The sequence below is a fragment of the Labeo rohita genome, chromosome 4 (genome assembly GCF_022985175.1).
Source record: "Labeo rohita strain BAU-BD-2019 chromosome 4, IGBB_LRoh.1.0, whole genome shotgun sequence".
Lineage (NCBI taxonomy): Eukaryota > Metazoa > Chordata > Actinopteri > Cypriniformes > Cyprinidae > Labeo > Labeo rohita.
In genome coordinates this window covers 32,513,409-32,526,330 of record NC_066872.1, presented here as the reverse complement: position 1 = coordinate 32,526,330, position 12,922 = coordinate 32,513,409, and the positions used below count along the sequence as shown (strand labels likewise).

At 35.2% G+C, this 12,922-nt stretch overlaps 1 protein-coding gene across 3 annotated transcripts; it reads left to right on the top strand.

The window, feature by feature from the left end:
* The first annotated feature begins 194 nt into the window (after positions 1–194).
* tcp11l2 (t-complex 11, testis-specific-like 2) lies at positions 195–12,763 on the top strand. Of its 3 annotated transcripts, XM_051107741.1 has the most exons (11): positions 222–330; positions 3,735–3,915; positions 4,979–5,111; positions 5,303–5,423; positions 5,498–5,721; positions 7,607–7,743; positions 8,108–8,295; positions 8,864–9,045; positions 9,199–9,371; positions 10,346–10,402; positions 11,461–11,556. In XM_051107741.1, the coding sequence occupies exons 2-10, from the start codon at positions 3,744–3,746 to the stop codon at positions 10,378–10,380; spliced, it is 1,365 nt and encodes a 454-aa protein (XP_050963698.1). In that variant the 5' UTR covers positions 222–330; positions 3,735–3,743; the 3' UTR covers positions 10,381–10,402; positions 11,461–11,556. The 3 variants fall into 3 exon arrangements, with proteins under 3 accessions (XP_050963696.1, XP_050963698.1, XP_050963695.1); XM_051107739.1 differs by lacking the exon at positions 10,346–10,402 and having other exon boundaries at positions 195–330; positions 3,732–3,915; positions 11,461–12,763; XM_051107738.1 differs by lacking the exon at positions 10,346–10,402 and having other exon boundaries at positions 11,461–12,763.
* The last annotated feature ends 159 nt before the right edge of the window (positions 12,764–12,922 follow it).

Here is a 12,922-nt window from a genome sequence, read left to right as displayed (position 1 = left end):
CGCTTTAGTCTCGTACATGCGATATTGTAAAAAAAAATTGTCGTTTTATTATAAAACAATAGTTTAGTGACTGTTTGTGTACAGTCAATATCTTTCCTACAGTTTCATGTTAATTTTTCTTAACAGCTTTAATTCTCATACCAACGACAAAATAACAAAACCCCCAAGAGGAATAATAGATTCTCCCAGTTTCACAAAACACTACAAGCCAAGTGGTATTTTAAAGAGCCCTTTAAAGTGTGCTAAGGAAGGAGTATCAATACATTTCGAGGAAAAACTCGGTTGTCCGCTGTTGTTTGCCAAGTCCTCGCTTTCGGGGACTTGACTCAGGTAAATGTTCCCTAGTTTTATTCGTTTACAGTTTATATACGTAATATTTTCTTTGCAAGTTTAAAGAGCTGGACAGTGCTTATGTTTACATCACTGACTCACACTAAATCAAATGCATTGCTGAAGCATTAAAACATTGGAAAATAAAGTCGAGCACACTCGCTGTTCGCTTTATTAAATGTAGAGTTTTATTTATTAATATTTAACGTTATTTCACATCCAAATTATAAAGTGACTGTTTACTAATTCCACGTTGCTGGTCTTTAAATGGGTTGGGGTTTGCATGATCTGGAAAGTCCAGTTCGGCTGCTCTTCAGCTTTGACAGTTTGCTCGTGTTTTGTCCTTGTTTGTGTGCTGAAGATAAGGTCACGTGTGCAGAGCAGCTGAGCGCAGAGTGAGTGTGTATGTGGAGTTTGTGTGTGTCGTGCTGTTACAGCACCTCCTTTTAGGGCCCAGAGCTACACGAGCAATAACCGGTGCCAGAGGTGCTGTCATCGGTCCTTCCTAATTTAAACCTGACTAAGGATGTGCATGGGTTTCTGTTTTTACCCTGAGAACCGCTGGTCTATTACGAGAGGAGGTTGCAGTGCTTTTTTTCCTATGCTCAAAATAGACACTCTCTTTTGGGAGTAACAAGAATGGAAGGTTCTTGAATATGTTACGTCATTGGTGTTTCTCTCGTAACTGGGCTCCACATATTGGTAGAAGTACTGGTCTGGAGCAAGTTGAGGTGTACAGTTCATACAGTTCATATTAGTGCCCTAGTATGCATAGTAAATTCGACTTTGTTGTTTTAGAAATTATAATAACACTAAAATAAATATGGTAACACTTCACTATAAGGTGTCATTTGTTAACATGAATGTGTTAGCTAACATGAACAATACATTATTACAGTATTTATTCATCTGTTAATGTTGGTGAATAAAAATATAGTCATTTATTGTTCATGTTAGTTCAGTGCATTAACTCATGTTAATAAACAACTTGAAATTAACATTAAGATTAATAAATGCTGTAGAAATATTGGTCATTCTTATGTTAAGTAATGAACCTTATTGTAAAGTGTTACCATAAATATAATATAGAATAAATCAAATCAAATGTGAGGAAAATTATCTTAAAGGGACAGAAAAAATGATTCACCAAATGATAATGATTTATTTATTGAAATCTGTTATTTTTAGTCTTACTTTATGTTATTATAGTATTTAACACTTTGAATTTAAGTTTTAGTAGTTTTCCTATGTGCCTTTTTATTAATAATATTTTTATATTTTTATTTCTTCAGTGTACATTAGCAGTCAAAAGTTTTTGAACAGTAAGATTTTTAAAGTTTTTGTAGTCTCTTCTGCTCTCCAAGCTCACCATTTATTTGGTCCAAAGTACAGCAAAAACTGCAATTTTGAAATATTTTTAATATAGTTTTCTATTTGAATATGTTTTAAAATGTAATTTATTCCTGTGATTTCAAAGCTGAATTTTTAGCATCATTACTCCAGTCACATGATCCTTCAGAAATCATTCTAATATTCTGATTTGCTGCTCAAAAACATTTATTATTATTATTATTATTATTATTATTATTATTATGTTGAAAACAGCTGAATATATATATTTTTAGTTTTTTTTTGCTTTTGTTTTCCACATAAATGCTGGATCTTTCTATTCATCAAAGAATCCTGAAAAATGTACTCAACAGTTTTAAATATTGATAATAATAACAATAAAACAATTTTTTTTGTACAGTAAATCAGCATATTAGAATGATCATGTGACACTAAAGACTGGAATAATGATACTTAAAATTCAGCTTTGAAATCACAGGAATAAATTACATTTTAAAATATATTAAGATAGAAAACAGTATTTTAAATAGTAAAAATATTTCAAAATGTTACTATTTTTTGCTGTACTTTGGATCAAATAAATGCAGGATGGTGAGCAGAAGAGAATTCTTCTTCAAAAAAAAAAAAAAATAAATAAATAAAAATATTACTGTTCAAAAACTTTACTAGTAACTTTTACTAATATTTACTTCAGTTTTAGTTGTAAAATGTCAACATTTTAAATTTCAGTTTTCTCTCCCGCAAGTCTGAGTTTTTCATCAACTTTATTTGAAAACGTTTAAGAGTTTTAGTCAACAACAATTAATTTCTAACCCTCATGTTGTTCCAAACCAGTATGACTTGTATTAGATGGAATGTTCTTACTTGAAATGCAAAAGGAGACTTTAGAGCATTTTTTCCATAAAATCAAAGTAACTAGCGACTGCGATTGTGTTTCACAGAAGTAAGAAACCCATACAGGTTTGGAACGACATGAGGAAATGATAAAAGAATTGATATTTTTCGTTTACTATTCCTTTAACTCTCAGAATGTGCAGAAAATCATTGCAATTTCAAATTATTCTTGTTTTACAGTATCACCTAAAAAAAAAATTTGTCATAGATTTTGTAATTCCATTGTAATAGACAGAGCTGGGTAGTAACTGATTACATGATTACATAATCAGATTCCAAAAATCAATACTCGTAATTAGATTAGTATATTACATTTTATAATGCTTACAATCAGATTACAGTTACAGTTTAACTTTTGTCTATAGTCACAATATAAAATGGCCATGTAATAGTTATGTGAATAATTTTGCGCACCAAGCAATGGATCCCCATGTTAGATGAAAAGTCATCTAATGTAGTCAGTAGTCAGAATTCATTATCTAAAATGAGTAATCTTTTTCATCACGTAATCTGTAATTAGTAATGAACTACAATTTATAAGTAATCTATCTAGCTCTGGTAATACATGCCAACATGTAATTACAAGATAGTAAAATAAACAAGCAGTTTTGTCAGAGCATTAAGAATAATAAATCAGATGAATATAATTTGGTATCTGAGTGTTTTTATTAAATAATGAAAGTCATTGTTGACATTTAGTTACTGATGCTGACTCAACTTGCTGAAAATACTAGCAGCTACTAGGTTACATTAGGAAACAGGTGTGTAGTGAAGCCTGTAAAGGCAGAGGGGTGTAACAAGATAGGTTTGCTTTTAAAGATCACACTGTTATCCGGACGTTATCTGTTACCCAGGAGACAGCACCGGACAACGTCTGAATCACATTTAAAATACAATGTCCCCTTTGTGGGCCACATGAATATCACTGAGCCCTTTTGTTGGCCTGTTTATTTTCCTTTGCCTTTGCAAGTCACTTTTCTTTGTTATGCCAACGAAGCTTTATGTCCTTGTGGAATTTTCCGGCACTGAAAGTGTGCCAGCTCTAACTTTATCCTACTGTCATAGAAGTGATTGCCCCATTTCCACTAAAGCATCAGCTTCAGGTTTGTCATTTTAGCCACAAAACTTTTCTCTGTACCCGTTTACTTCATTTGCAGCAGCCCCTCACGATGCCACTGAACGATGAACGTCCCACCTCCACGTCTACAGTGGCCAGCGAGGACCAGAGCAGTGACACAGAGTCGTCGGAAAGGTGCGACAGTTTGACCTCGTCTAGCGACGTGGACTGTTCCCGCCAGAGCTTCACCAGCGATTCGTCCAGCAAACACAACTCTCCTTCATGTAGGTGTTGTACTAACATTCAAATGGCAAAAAATACAATTTTAGTATCATTTATATACAACGGTAGTATTTATCAATAGTTTAAATTATGTTTTAAATTTTTAGTTTTAATTTAAATTCAGTTTTAGTACTTTTGTTATGTGCTTTTGTCTTTTTAGGAGTTTTAATTAATATTTTTATTGATTTTTTTTTTTTTTACAATTACAGTACCAGTCAAAAGTTTTTGAACAGTAAGATTGTTAATGTTTTTTTTTAAGTCTCTTCTGCTCACCAAGCCTGCATTTTATTTGAACCAAAGCACAGCAAAACAGTAAAATTTTGAAATATTTTTACTATTTAAAATAACTGCTTTCTATTTGAATATATTTTAAAATGTAATTTATTCCTGTGATCAAACTAAATTTTCAGCATCATTACACCAGTCGTCAGTGTCACATGATCCTTCAAAAATCACTCTAATATGAGGATTTGCTGTTCAAGAAACATTTTATTATAATCAATATTTTTTATTAGATAGAAATGATAGAAATTAATACTTTTATTTCACAAGGATGCTTTAAATTGATCAAAAATTAAAATAATAATAATAAACATTTTTAGATAAATGCTGTTCTTCTGAACTTTCTATTCATCAAATAAACCCGAAAAAATTCTACTGAGCTGTTTTCAACATAATAATAAAAATAAATGTTTTTTGAGCAGCAATTCAGAATATTAGAATGATTTCTGAGGGATCATGTGACTGGAGTAATGATGCTAAAATTCAGCTTGAAATCACAGGAATAAATTACATTTTAAAATATAGTGGAATAGAAAAAATATATTTAAAATAGTACAAATATTTAAAAATTTTACTGTTTTGTTGCACTCAAATAAATGCAGGCTTGGTGAGCAGAAGAGACTTCTTTAAAAAAATATTTGGTAGTACGTTTTTTCAATTAACAGAAAAATGTAGTAGTTTTAGTTAACAATAATAACACAGATCTAAACATATTTTGTTGTTGTTTTTATTGTGTATAAGTCTATTGTTCTTTTTTAACCTGTATTGCCGATGTGTCCTCAGGCAGCCCACCAAAAACCCTAACGCTTGATGAGGTCATGGCCTCGGCTCGGGACCTTTCTAATCTGAGCCTGGCTCATGAAATTGTTGTCAACCGGAACTTCCACCTAGAGCCTCCGGATCTACCTCAAAATAGGTACTAAACTGTTGTTATATAATTACCATCTCCAGATATGCGTCCCACTCGATGTTCAGTTTCCTTAGTAACTGTTTATAACTATAAACATAATTACTAGACACGTGTATCTTGGCTATTATACAGTTTGCATACATACAAAATGGCCCATATCTAAAACAATTGAATCCAAACCTTTTTTTCCCTTAAAGCCTGGAGAAGAAAGTCAAGGATATGGTGCACAAGGCCTTCTGGGACTGTCTTGAATCCGAGCTGAACGATGACCCTCCTGAGTACGATTACGCCATCAAACTTCTGGAAGAGATCAGAGATGTAAGTTACGCATTTACTCGGATACAATGATGAAAAGCAGACTTCCTAATCATTTTTCTTTCCTATCATCAAAGACCCTGCTGTCCTTCCTTAACCCCGGCGCCAATCGCCTGCGTACTCAGATTATGGAGGTTCTGGACATGGACCTGATCCGCCAGCAAGCCGACAACAATGCGGTTGATATCCAGGGCCTCGTGTCTTACATCATCAATACTATGGGCAAGTTCTGCGCGCCGGTCCGAGACGATGAAATCAAGAAGCTCAAGGAGAACTCAGGCAACTTAGTGACACTGTTCAAGTAAGTTATTAAGGTGTCTAGGTGTATAGCTTTGTAGAACGAGGTCAGTTTCACTTTAGCGGCCATTGGCTGGTATAATATGCAAATAGCATGTCCCATTCTCATTCAAATTCATGCATGAAATCTGTGTACAGGTACATATATTTTCATGCACAAATGTGAACCTGGACCACAAAACCAGTCATAAGGGTTGTTTTTTTAGAATTGAGATGTATACATCATCTGAAAGCTGAATAAATAAGCCTTCCATTGATGTATGGTTTGTTAGGACAATATCTGGTTTGAAAATCGTAAAAATTAAAATATTGAAAAAATTAATTAAAGTTGTCCAAATAAAGGTCTTAGCAATGCATATTACTAATCAAAAATTACGTTTTGTTACATTTACGGTGAGATATGTACAAAATATCTTCATGGAACATGATCTTTACTTAATATCCTAATGATTTTTGGAAAAAATTTGAATAATTTTGACCCATACAATGTATTTTTGGCTATTGCTACAAATATACCTGTGCTACTTAAGACTGGTTTTGTGGTCCAAGGTCACAAATCATGAATCACCAATTACTTTCTTACTAAAATATGTTCGTAATTTACAAATAAATGTATCAACAACTGAAATCGCACATATCCAAAAATCAAATACAGGGTGGGCCCTTAATAAAATGGGAATGGTTGGTGATATTAACGTCCTGTTTGTGGCACATTAGTATATGTGAGGGGGCAAACTTTTCAAGATGGGTGGTGACCATGGTGGCCATTTTGAAGTCGGCCATCTTGGATCCAACTTTTGTTTTTTCAATTGGAAGAGGGTCATGTGACACATCAAACTTATTGGGAATTTCACAAGAAAAACAATGGTGTGCTTGGTTTTAACATAACTTTATTCTTTCATGAGTTATTTACAAGTTTCTGACCACTTATAAAATGTGTTCAATGTGCTGCCCATTGTGTTGGATTGTCAATGCAACCCTCTTCTCCCACTCTTCACACACTGATAGCAACACCGCAGGAGAAATGCCAGCACAGGCTTCCAGTATTCGTAGTTTCTGACCCCCTTAGACTTTTATCTTTGGGGTCATCTGAAGGCAATTGTCTATGGTGTGAAGATACAAGATGTGCAGCACCTGAAACTACGGATACTGGAAGCCTGTGCTGGCATTTCTCCTGCGGTGTTGCTATCAGTGTGTGAAGAGTGGGAGAAGAGGGTTGCATTGACAATTGAAAAAACAAAAGTTGGATCCAAGATGGCCAACTTCAAAATGGCCACCATGGTCACCACCCATCTTGAAAAGTTTGCCCCCTCACATATACTAATGTGCCACAAGCAGGACGTTAATATCACCAACCATTCCCATTTTATTAAGGTGTATCCATATAAATGGCCCACCCTGTATTATGGGTGCCCTTACAACTATTGTTATTTTAGTGTCATTGAGATACTATTATAGTTTGTATTCAAGTTCATATAGATTATACTTCAGTTTTAGTTTTTGTTATTTTAGTGTGTCAAGTTAAACTAAATTAAAATTAGAATGCCTTGACAACTTTTATATTTATATGGTTTTAATTTTAGCTCTTGTCTTAGTTAACTATAATAATACTGCTTATAACAATGTTATAATTGCATTTTATTCATAGATATTTCATCTTCAATATATCACAAAAAGGTTAAGAGCACATTTTTGTGCATAAGCACAGGTTGTGAATTACACAGAAATTTTTCATCACAAATATGAATAATTAACGCAGTTACTAGTAACTGAGGGGAATGCGAGACACAAATCAGTAATGGTGTTGTTTTCACTAACAGCCATGTTTTATGTGAACATTCACCTGAGGCAAGTAATTGACTTGTAAATGGTCACTTGTGTCGTAACAGGGAAATCTTCCGGGTGCTGGACCTGATGAAAATGGACATGGTGAATTTCACCATCCAGAGCCTCAGGCCAGAGCTTCAGAGGCAGTCGGTAGAGTATGAGAGAGCCAAATTCCAGAGCATTCTGGAAAGAACTCCCAGTAAGTCCACTAACAAATTAATTGAAAAACTATTGAAAAACTAACTGCATTTAAAAGGAAAAAATTAGAATTCTGTCATCATTTATCACCCTTTTGTCATTCCAAAACCACTTGATTTTCACAAAAAGATGATGTTTTGACTGTTTTTGTCCATACAATGAAAGTCAGTGGAGTTCAAAACAACATTGGACACCATTGACTTTGATTGTCTAGACGAAAAAAAACTTTTCATAATATCTCCACAGAAGAAATAAAGTCATACAGGTTTGGAACAACATATGTAAATGCTGACAGAATTTGAAGTATCTGAACTCTTTTGCACACCTGGCCTCTTAAGCTTTAACCTTAACATTAATTCACTCAGGTGCTTTGGACCACACAACTGAGTGGATCAAATCTTCAATAGAGGAGGCCACTCGAGTCATGCCACCAGCAGACAAGACCAGCGATTCTGGGCAGACCAGCAAACCTTTACCAGGCCCCACACTGGTGCTAAATACAGCCTACATCAGACTGCTCACCTGGGACGAGAGCATGGGCCCATTGCCTGAGGTTGGAGAACCAACACATATTTAAAGAGATAGTTCACCCAAAAATAAAAATTCTGTCATTAATTACTCACCCTCATTTCGTTCCAAACCCATAAGACCTTTGTTCATCTTCAGAACACAAATTAAGATCTTTTTGATTAAATCCAAGAGCTGTTTGACCCTGCTTAGACAGCAACACAACTGACACGTTCAAGGCCCAGAAAGGTAGTAAGGACATTGTTAAAAAAGTCGATGTGACATCGACTGGTTCAGGAGAGCAGGAAATTGTTCAAAGTCGTTATTTTTGTCTTTGTGCACAAAATGTATTCTCGTAGCTTCATAAAATTAAGGTTGAACCACTGATGTCACACAAACTATTTTATCAGTGTCCTTGCTGTCAGAGCTTTGAACGTGGTAGTTGCGTTTCTGTCTATGCAGGGTCAGAAAGCTCTCAGATTTCATCAAAAATATCTTAATTTGTGTTTCGAACATGAACGAAGGTCTCACAGGGTTTGGAATGACATTAGGGAGAATAATTAGTGACAGAATTTAAATTTTTGCAGTTTAACAGTTTAAATTTGCACTTGCAGACCTTGATGACGGATGAAGTGAGGTTGCAGGAGATGCAGCGGTCTCTTCAGCTGTATCAAGCGGTCGCGTCTGTTCTGCTAATAGTCTACAGCTCAATAGGAGGGGCCGTGTCAGGCCTGCCCGCTCTTGTCGAGCGGCTTAAGAAAATGACAGCGGTGCTGCTAGAGGGCATGCACAGCAAGTACGTCCATTCCCTGTCCTTCCCCTAAACTCTGCTCAGGCTAACACATGCACACATGACACACACATACTTTCACATTAATGTAATAATGAATCTATCAATCTAAAAGATCTTGCCTGTCGGCTTTGTTTTTTTTTCACGTTTGGCTTGCAGAGACTTTAATCTCACTGAAACTCTTGGAAACGTCAGTGCTCAGATCTGCTGTGAGGTCAACAAGTCTTTGGCTGAAAGAAACTTCCCAGCTCTGCCGGCTGAACTGCAGGAAACTTTAAAGGGCCAGATCTGCGACATTACCCAGGAAAACAACCCAATACGTACTCTTGTTGGTAAGAATATTTGAGTCTAATTAACAACACTTACGACACTGCAAAAATTATTTTTTTAAATTCTTTTTTTGACTTGTTTACCAGTACAAATATCTAAACGAACATTCTTAAAAGGGATAGTTCGCCCAAAAGTGGTGCTCTCGTATATGAGCATCGAGGATTGACACAGAAGAGAAGAAATTGTTGAACAAAGTCATTAGTTTAGTTTTCTTTCGCAGAAAAAGTATTCTCATTGGTTTAGAAAATTAAGGTTTAAACAATGTCTATGAAGGGTCAGAAAGCTCTCAGATTTCATCAAAAAAATCTTAATATGTGTTCCAAAGATGAACGAAGGTCTTGTTTGGAACGACACGAGGGAGCAATTAATGACAGAATTTTCATTTTTGGGTGAACTATCCCTTTAAATCAAAAGCAAAATAGATAATATTATACAATATATAAATTATATATAAAATTATAGAATAAAACAAGAAAAATATCTGCCAATGGGGTAAGAACAATAAACTTGTTTTTCCTTTAAGTTAGTTTATTTTTCTTTGCTCATTGCAATATTTTTTTATACTTTTTCTGTTTTATGCAAGTCAAGTCACTCAATGTTTAAGTAACTTGATTTAAGAATGTTTATAAATTTGTACTGGAAAACAAGACAAAATAAGTCATACTAGTAAGATTATGTTGTTGTTTTTTGCAGTGTAATATTGCCTAAAAATATTTTAATCTTAAAATGGAAATAAATTAAGTTAAATTTTGGATTAAAGGAGAAATGAGAAGTTTATAATTTTATAAAGCAGTTACATTAATTCTTCTGTAAAAAACGGTGTATTATTTAAGCTATAACGCTTATATATAACGCTTATGCATATAACAGGTAGCAAGCTTTTTCGCACAATAATATTATATTATACATGTATTGTTCACTTTTTGTGGCTGTACTATTGAAACCGTGATCTTTTTTCATTTATTGTAATTGTTAGAATGGAATGGAATAGAATCTGCGATCTCCACGTAAAACAGATCGTGCAGACCAAACCGTAAGTTGTAGAGACTTAAAACTTGGGGGGACGGTAGTACTCACACCGCTGACAACGCGACCAAGGCTCACCCGAAACGGTCTGACGGGAGCGCTACAGCGAACAAAAGTATGAAATCGCTCATAACTCCTAAAACGTCGGTCGCAGACTCAAGTGTCTTATGTTGTTGGAATCCTTGTCTCATGGCGGACAAAACACATGCCAATCGTGATTCGATCAGATTTGATTGTGGGCCTATTTTTGGGTATTTAGCATTTTTTTTGAAAGACCTACTTTTGCGAACTAGTCCTAGGTTTTTCACTCGATCGGAACCAAACCAGTGCAGAAAGACTCTCCAGTGAATATCAATACTTTAAAAAAAAAAAAAAAAACGTTCTCACCATCGCAAATGGACATCAAAACATTCGAAAGGGTCACAAGTGTCTATAAGGACATTTGCGTATCTCAAAAAAACATGGTCGCCATTGGGCGACAAAGTTTAAGCACCTGTTAGACAAGGTTAACGGAGGCCAATCAGAACGAAACTTGGTGGGCCTATTCGACTCATAGCCACAAAGGTCTGAGAGAAATTTGAAAGAAATCGGCCACTGGGATGGAGGTGATATCTTATTTTTCAAAGGCGTAAATGATCATACATCACACGGTTTTCCGCACATACATGCGATATTCGTATCATATGATACAACTCCTCATTTCGGGCAACTTTGCCTCTAGAACCACTGCTGTCAATCAAATCGTTTGTTAAATGATCAAAAACCTACTTTTGTGAACTAGTCAGGTTTTTCGCTCAATTTGGAAAAAAAGGATGCAGTACAATTCTTTGGACTCTCTAGGTCAATAATTATCCAAAAAAAAAAGGTTGAAATTTACCCTTTGGGAGGCTATAATGGGGTCGTTTAGAAAAGGGGCCTGTCCAAATGTACCCAAAATCCTATAAAGCCTAAAGGAAAACTCAAAACTTCACAAAACCTGGTAAACACATACGAGCTGGATTTGCCAAAAATGCTTTTACAAGATGCCTGTAAAGCCTGTTTTAATGTGCCTGTTCTGTCTCACAGAGGGAAGGGTACAGCAGTACTTTAGGGTGGTCCTCGCCTCTACCAACTCTCACAGGACACCCCCTCCCGTACCGCCAGGTTTGGGTCTGATTCAGCCAGAGCTCATGGGGCTCGGGGTCAATTTTGTCAATCTCGTCAACTTCAACAAAAAGGTTTACGGTCCTTTCTACGTGAGCATCCTGAAGAACCTACTTTTCATCGACATGCAAGCGCCAACTCCGCAGAACGGGATCATACAGGGGCCACCCGGCAGCCCGCTAGAGTCCAAATAAACCAGGATGCATCATTTACTTGATTCGTTACCATCACCAGACATTTCACTCACGTGTTTCCAAGTGAATTATCTGATGCTTGATTCAAGGGAATCACTGCAGTACGAAGACGACTGAAGAACAACAAGCTATGGTGCTTAAAAGGGGAAATTACGAATTTGGGTGGGTGGGGGGTTGCTGTTTATTATGTTACAAAGAAAATATGTTCCTTGCCAAGTAATATTTTTAGCATCTCTCTAACTGTGGACAGTGTTACTGCAATGGAAATGCAGTCATTACATACAGTATATTGACCATGTTTAAGTGCAAGGCAGAAACTTTTCTATATTTACATGTGTTGAAGACGTAGCCAAAATAGGCTAATATATTTGCATAGATCATTTACAGACTTTTGAGAATATGATATATCCGTTTAGAGATACCCGTGTTGTTGTTTCCCATGCCCACTTTCTAGATCATAAAAAAGTTTATTGGAACATCACATTATTTTGAAAGCATTGTATTAGAATTAACTGTATTTATACTTGAAAAAAAATGTCTGAATTTCTTATTTTGCATAATTTGAAATGGAAGAAACTTGAAAGTATATAAAGAGGGAGAATCACAAACTCCGGGAAGATAAAATTGAACAATGTTAAATTAATTAGATTTTTTTTTGGTCCTGGTAGTGTCATTTTATACAGACTGCATGATGATTTGTTGTCTTTTTATCCTTCACACATCAACATTTGGGTTAGTTTTGTATGCTGTTTGTATATCATTGTGCTTTGGTTACAGGCATGTTTGTTTTATGAAAATTAAGGCGAATGTCTTATATAATTGCATTGAGTTTTATTGTAACTATTACCAAACCGCATAGATCAAAACACTTGTTTTGTTGGTGAATATTTTTGCCGTTGTGACAAGAGAATGAACGACATTGTGTGTAAAGCCTTTGACATGACAGACCTTCAATTTAACAATTTTTCAATATATGTATTGTTTGTTTTCGAGATGTAAGAACCCATGTAAAAACAATAAAATATATGTAGTGTGACAAGCACTAAAAAAATAATAAAAGAAAGTGTGAAAACCAAACCGGTTTCTGCATTCACCTGACAACATTTAAAGGAGGGACGGGGAAACATTAATATTAACATCACATCACAGTTTGGGCTGTTTAGCTTTACTTTACGATTGAGACTCTTATT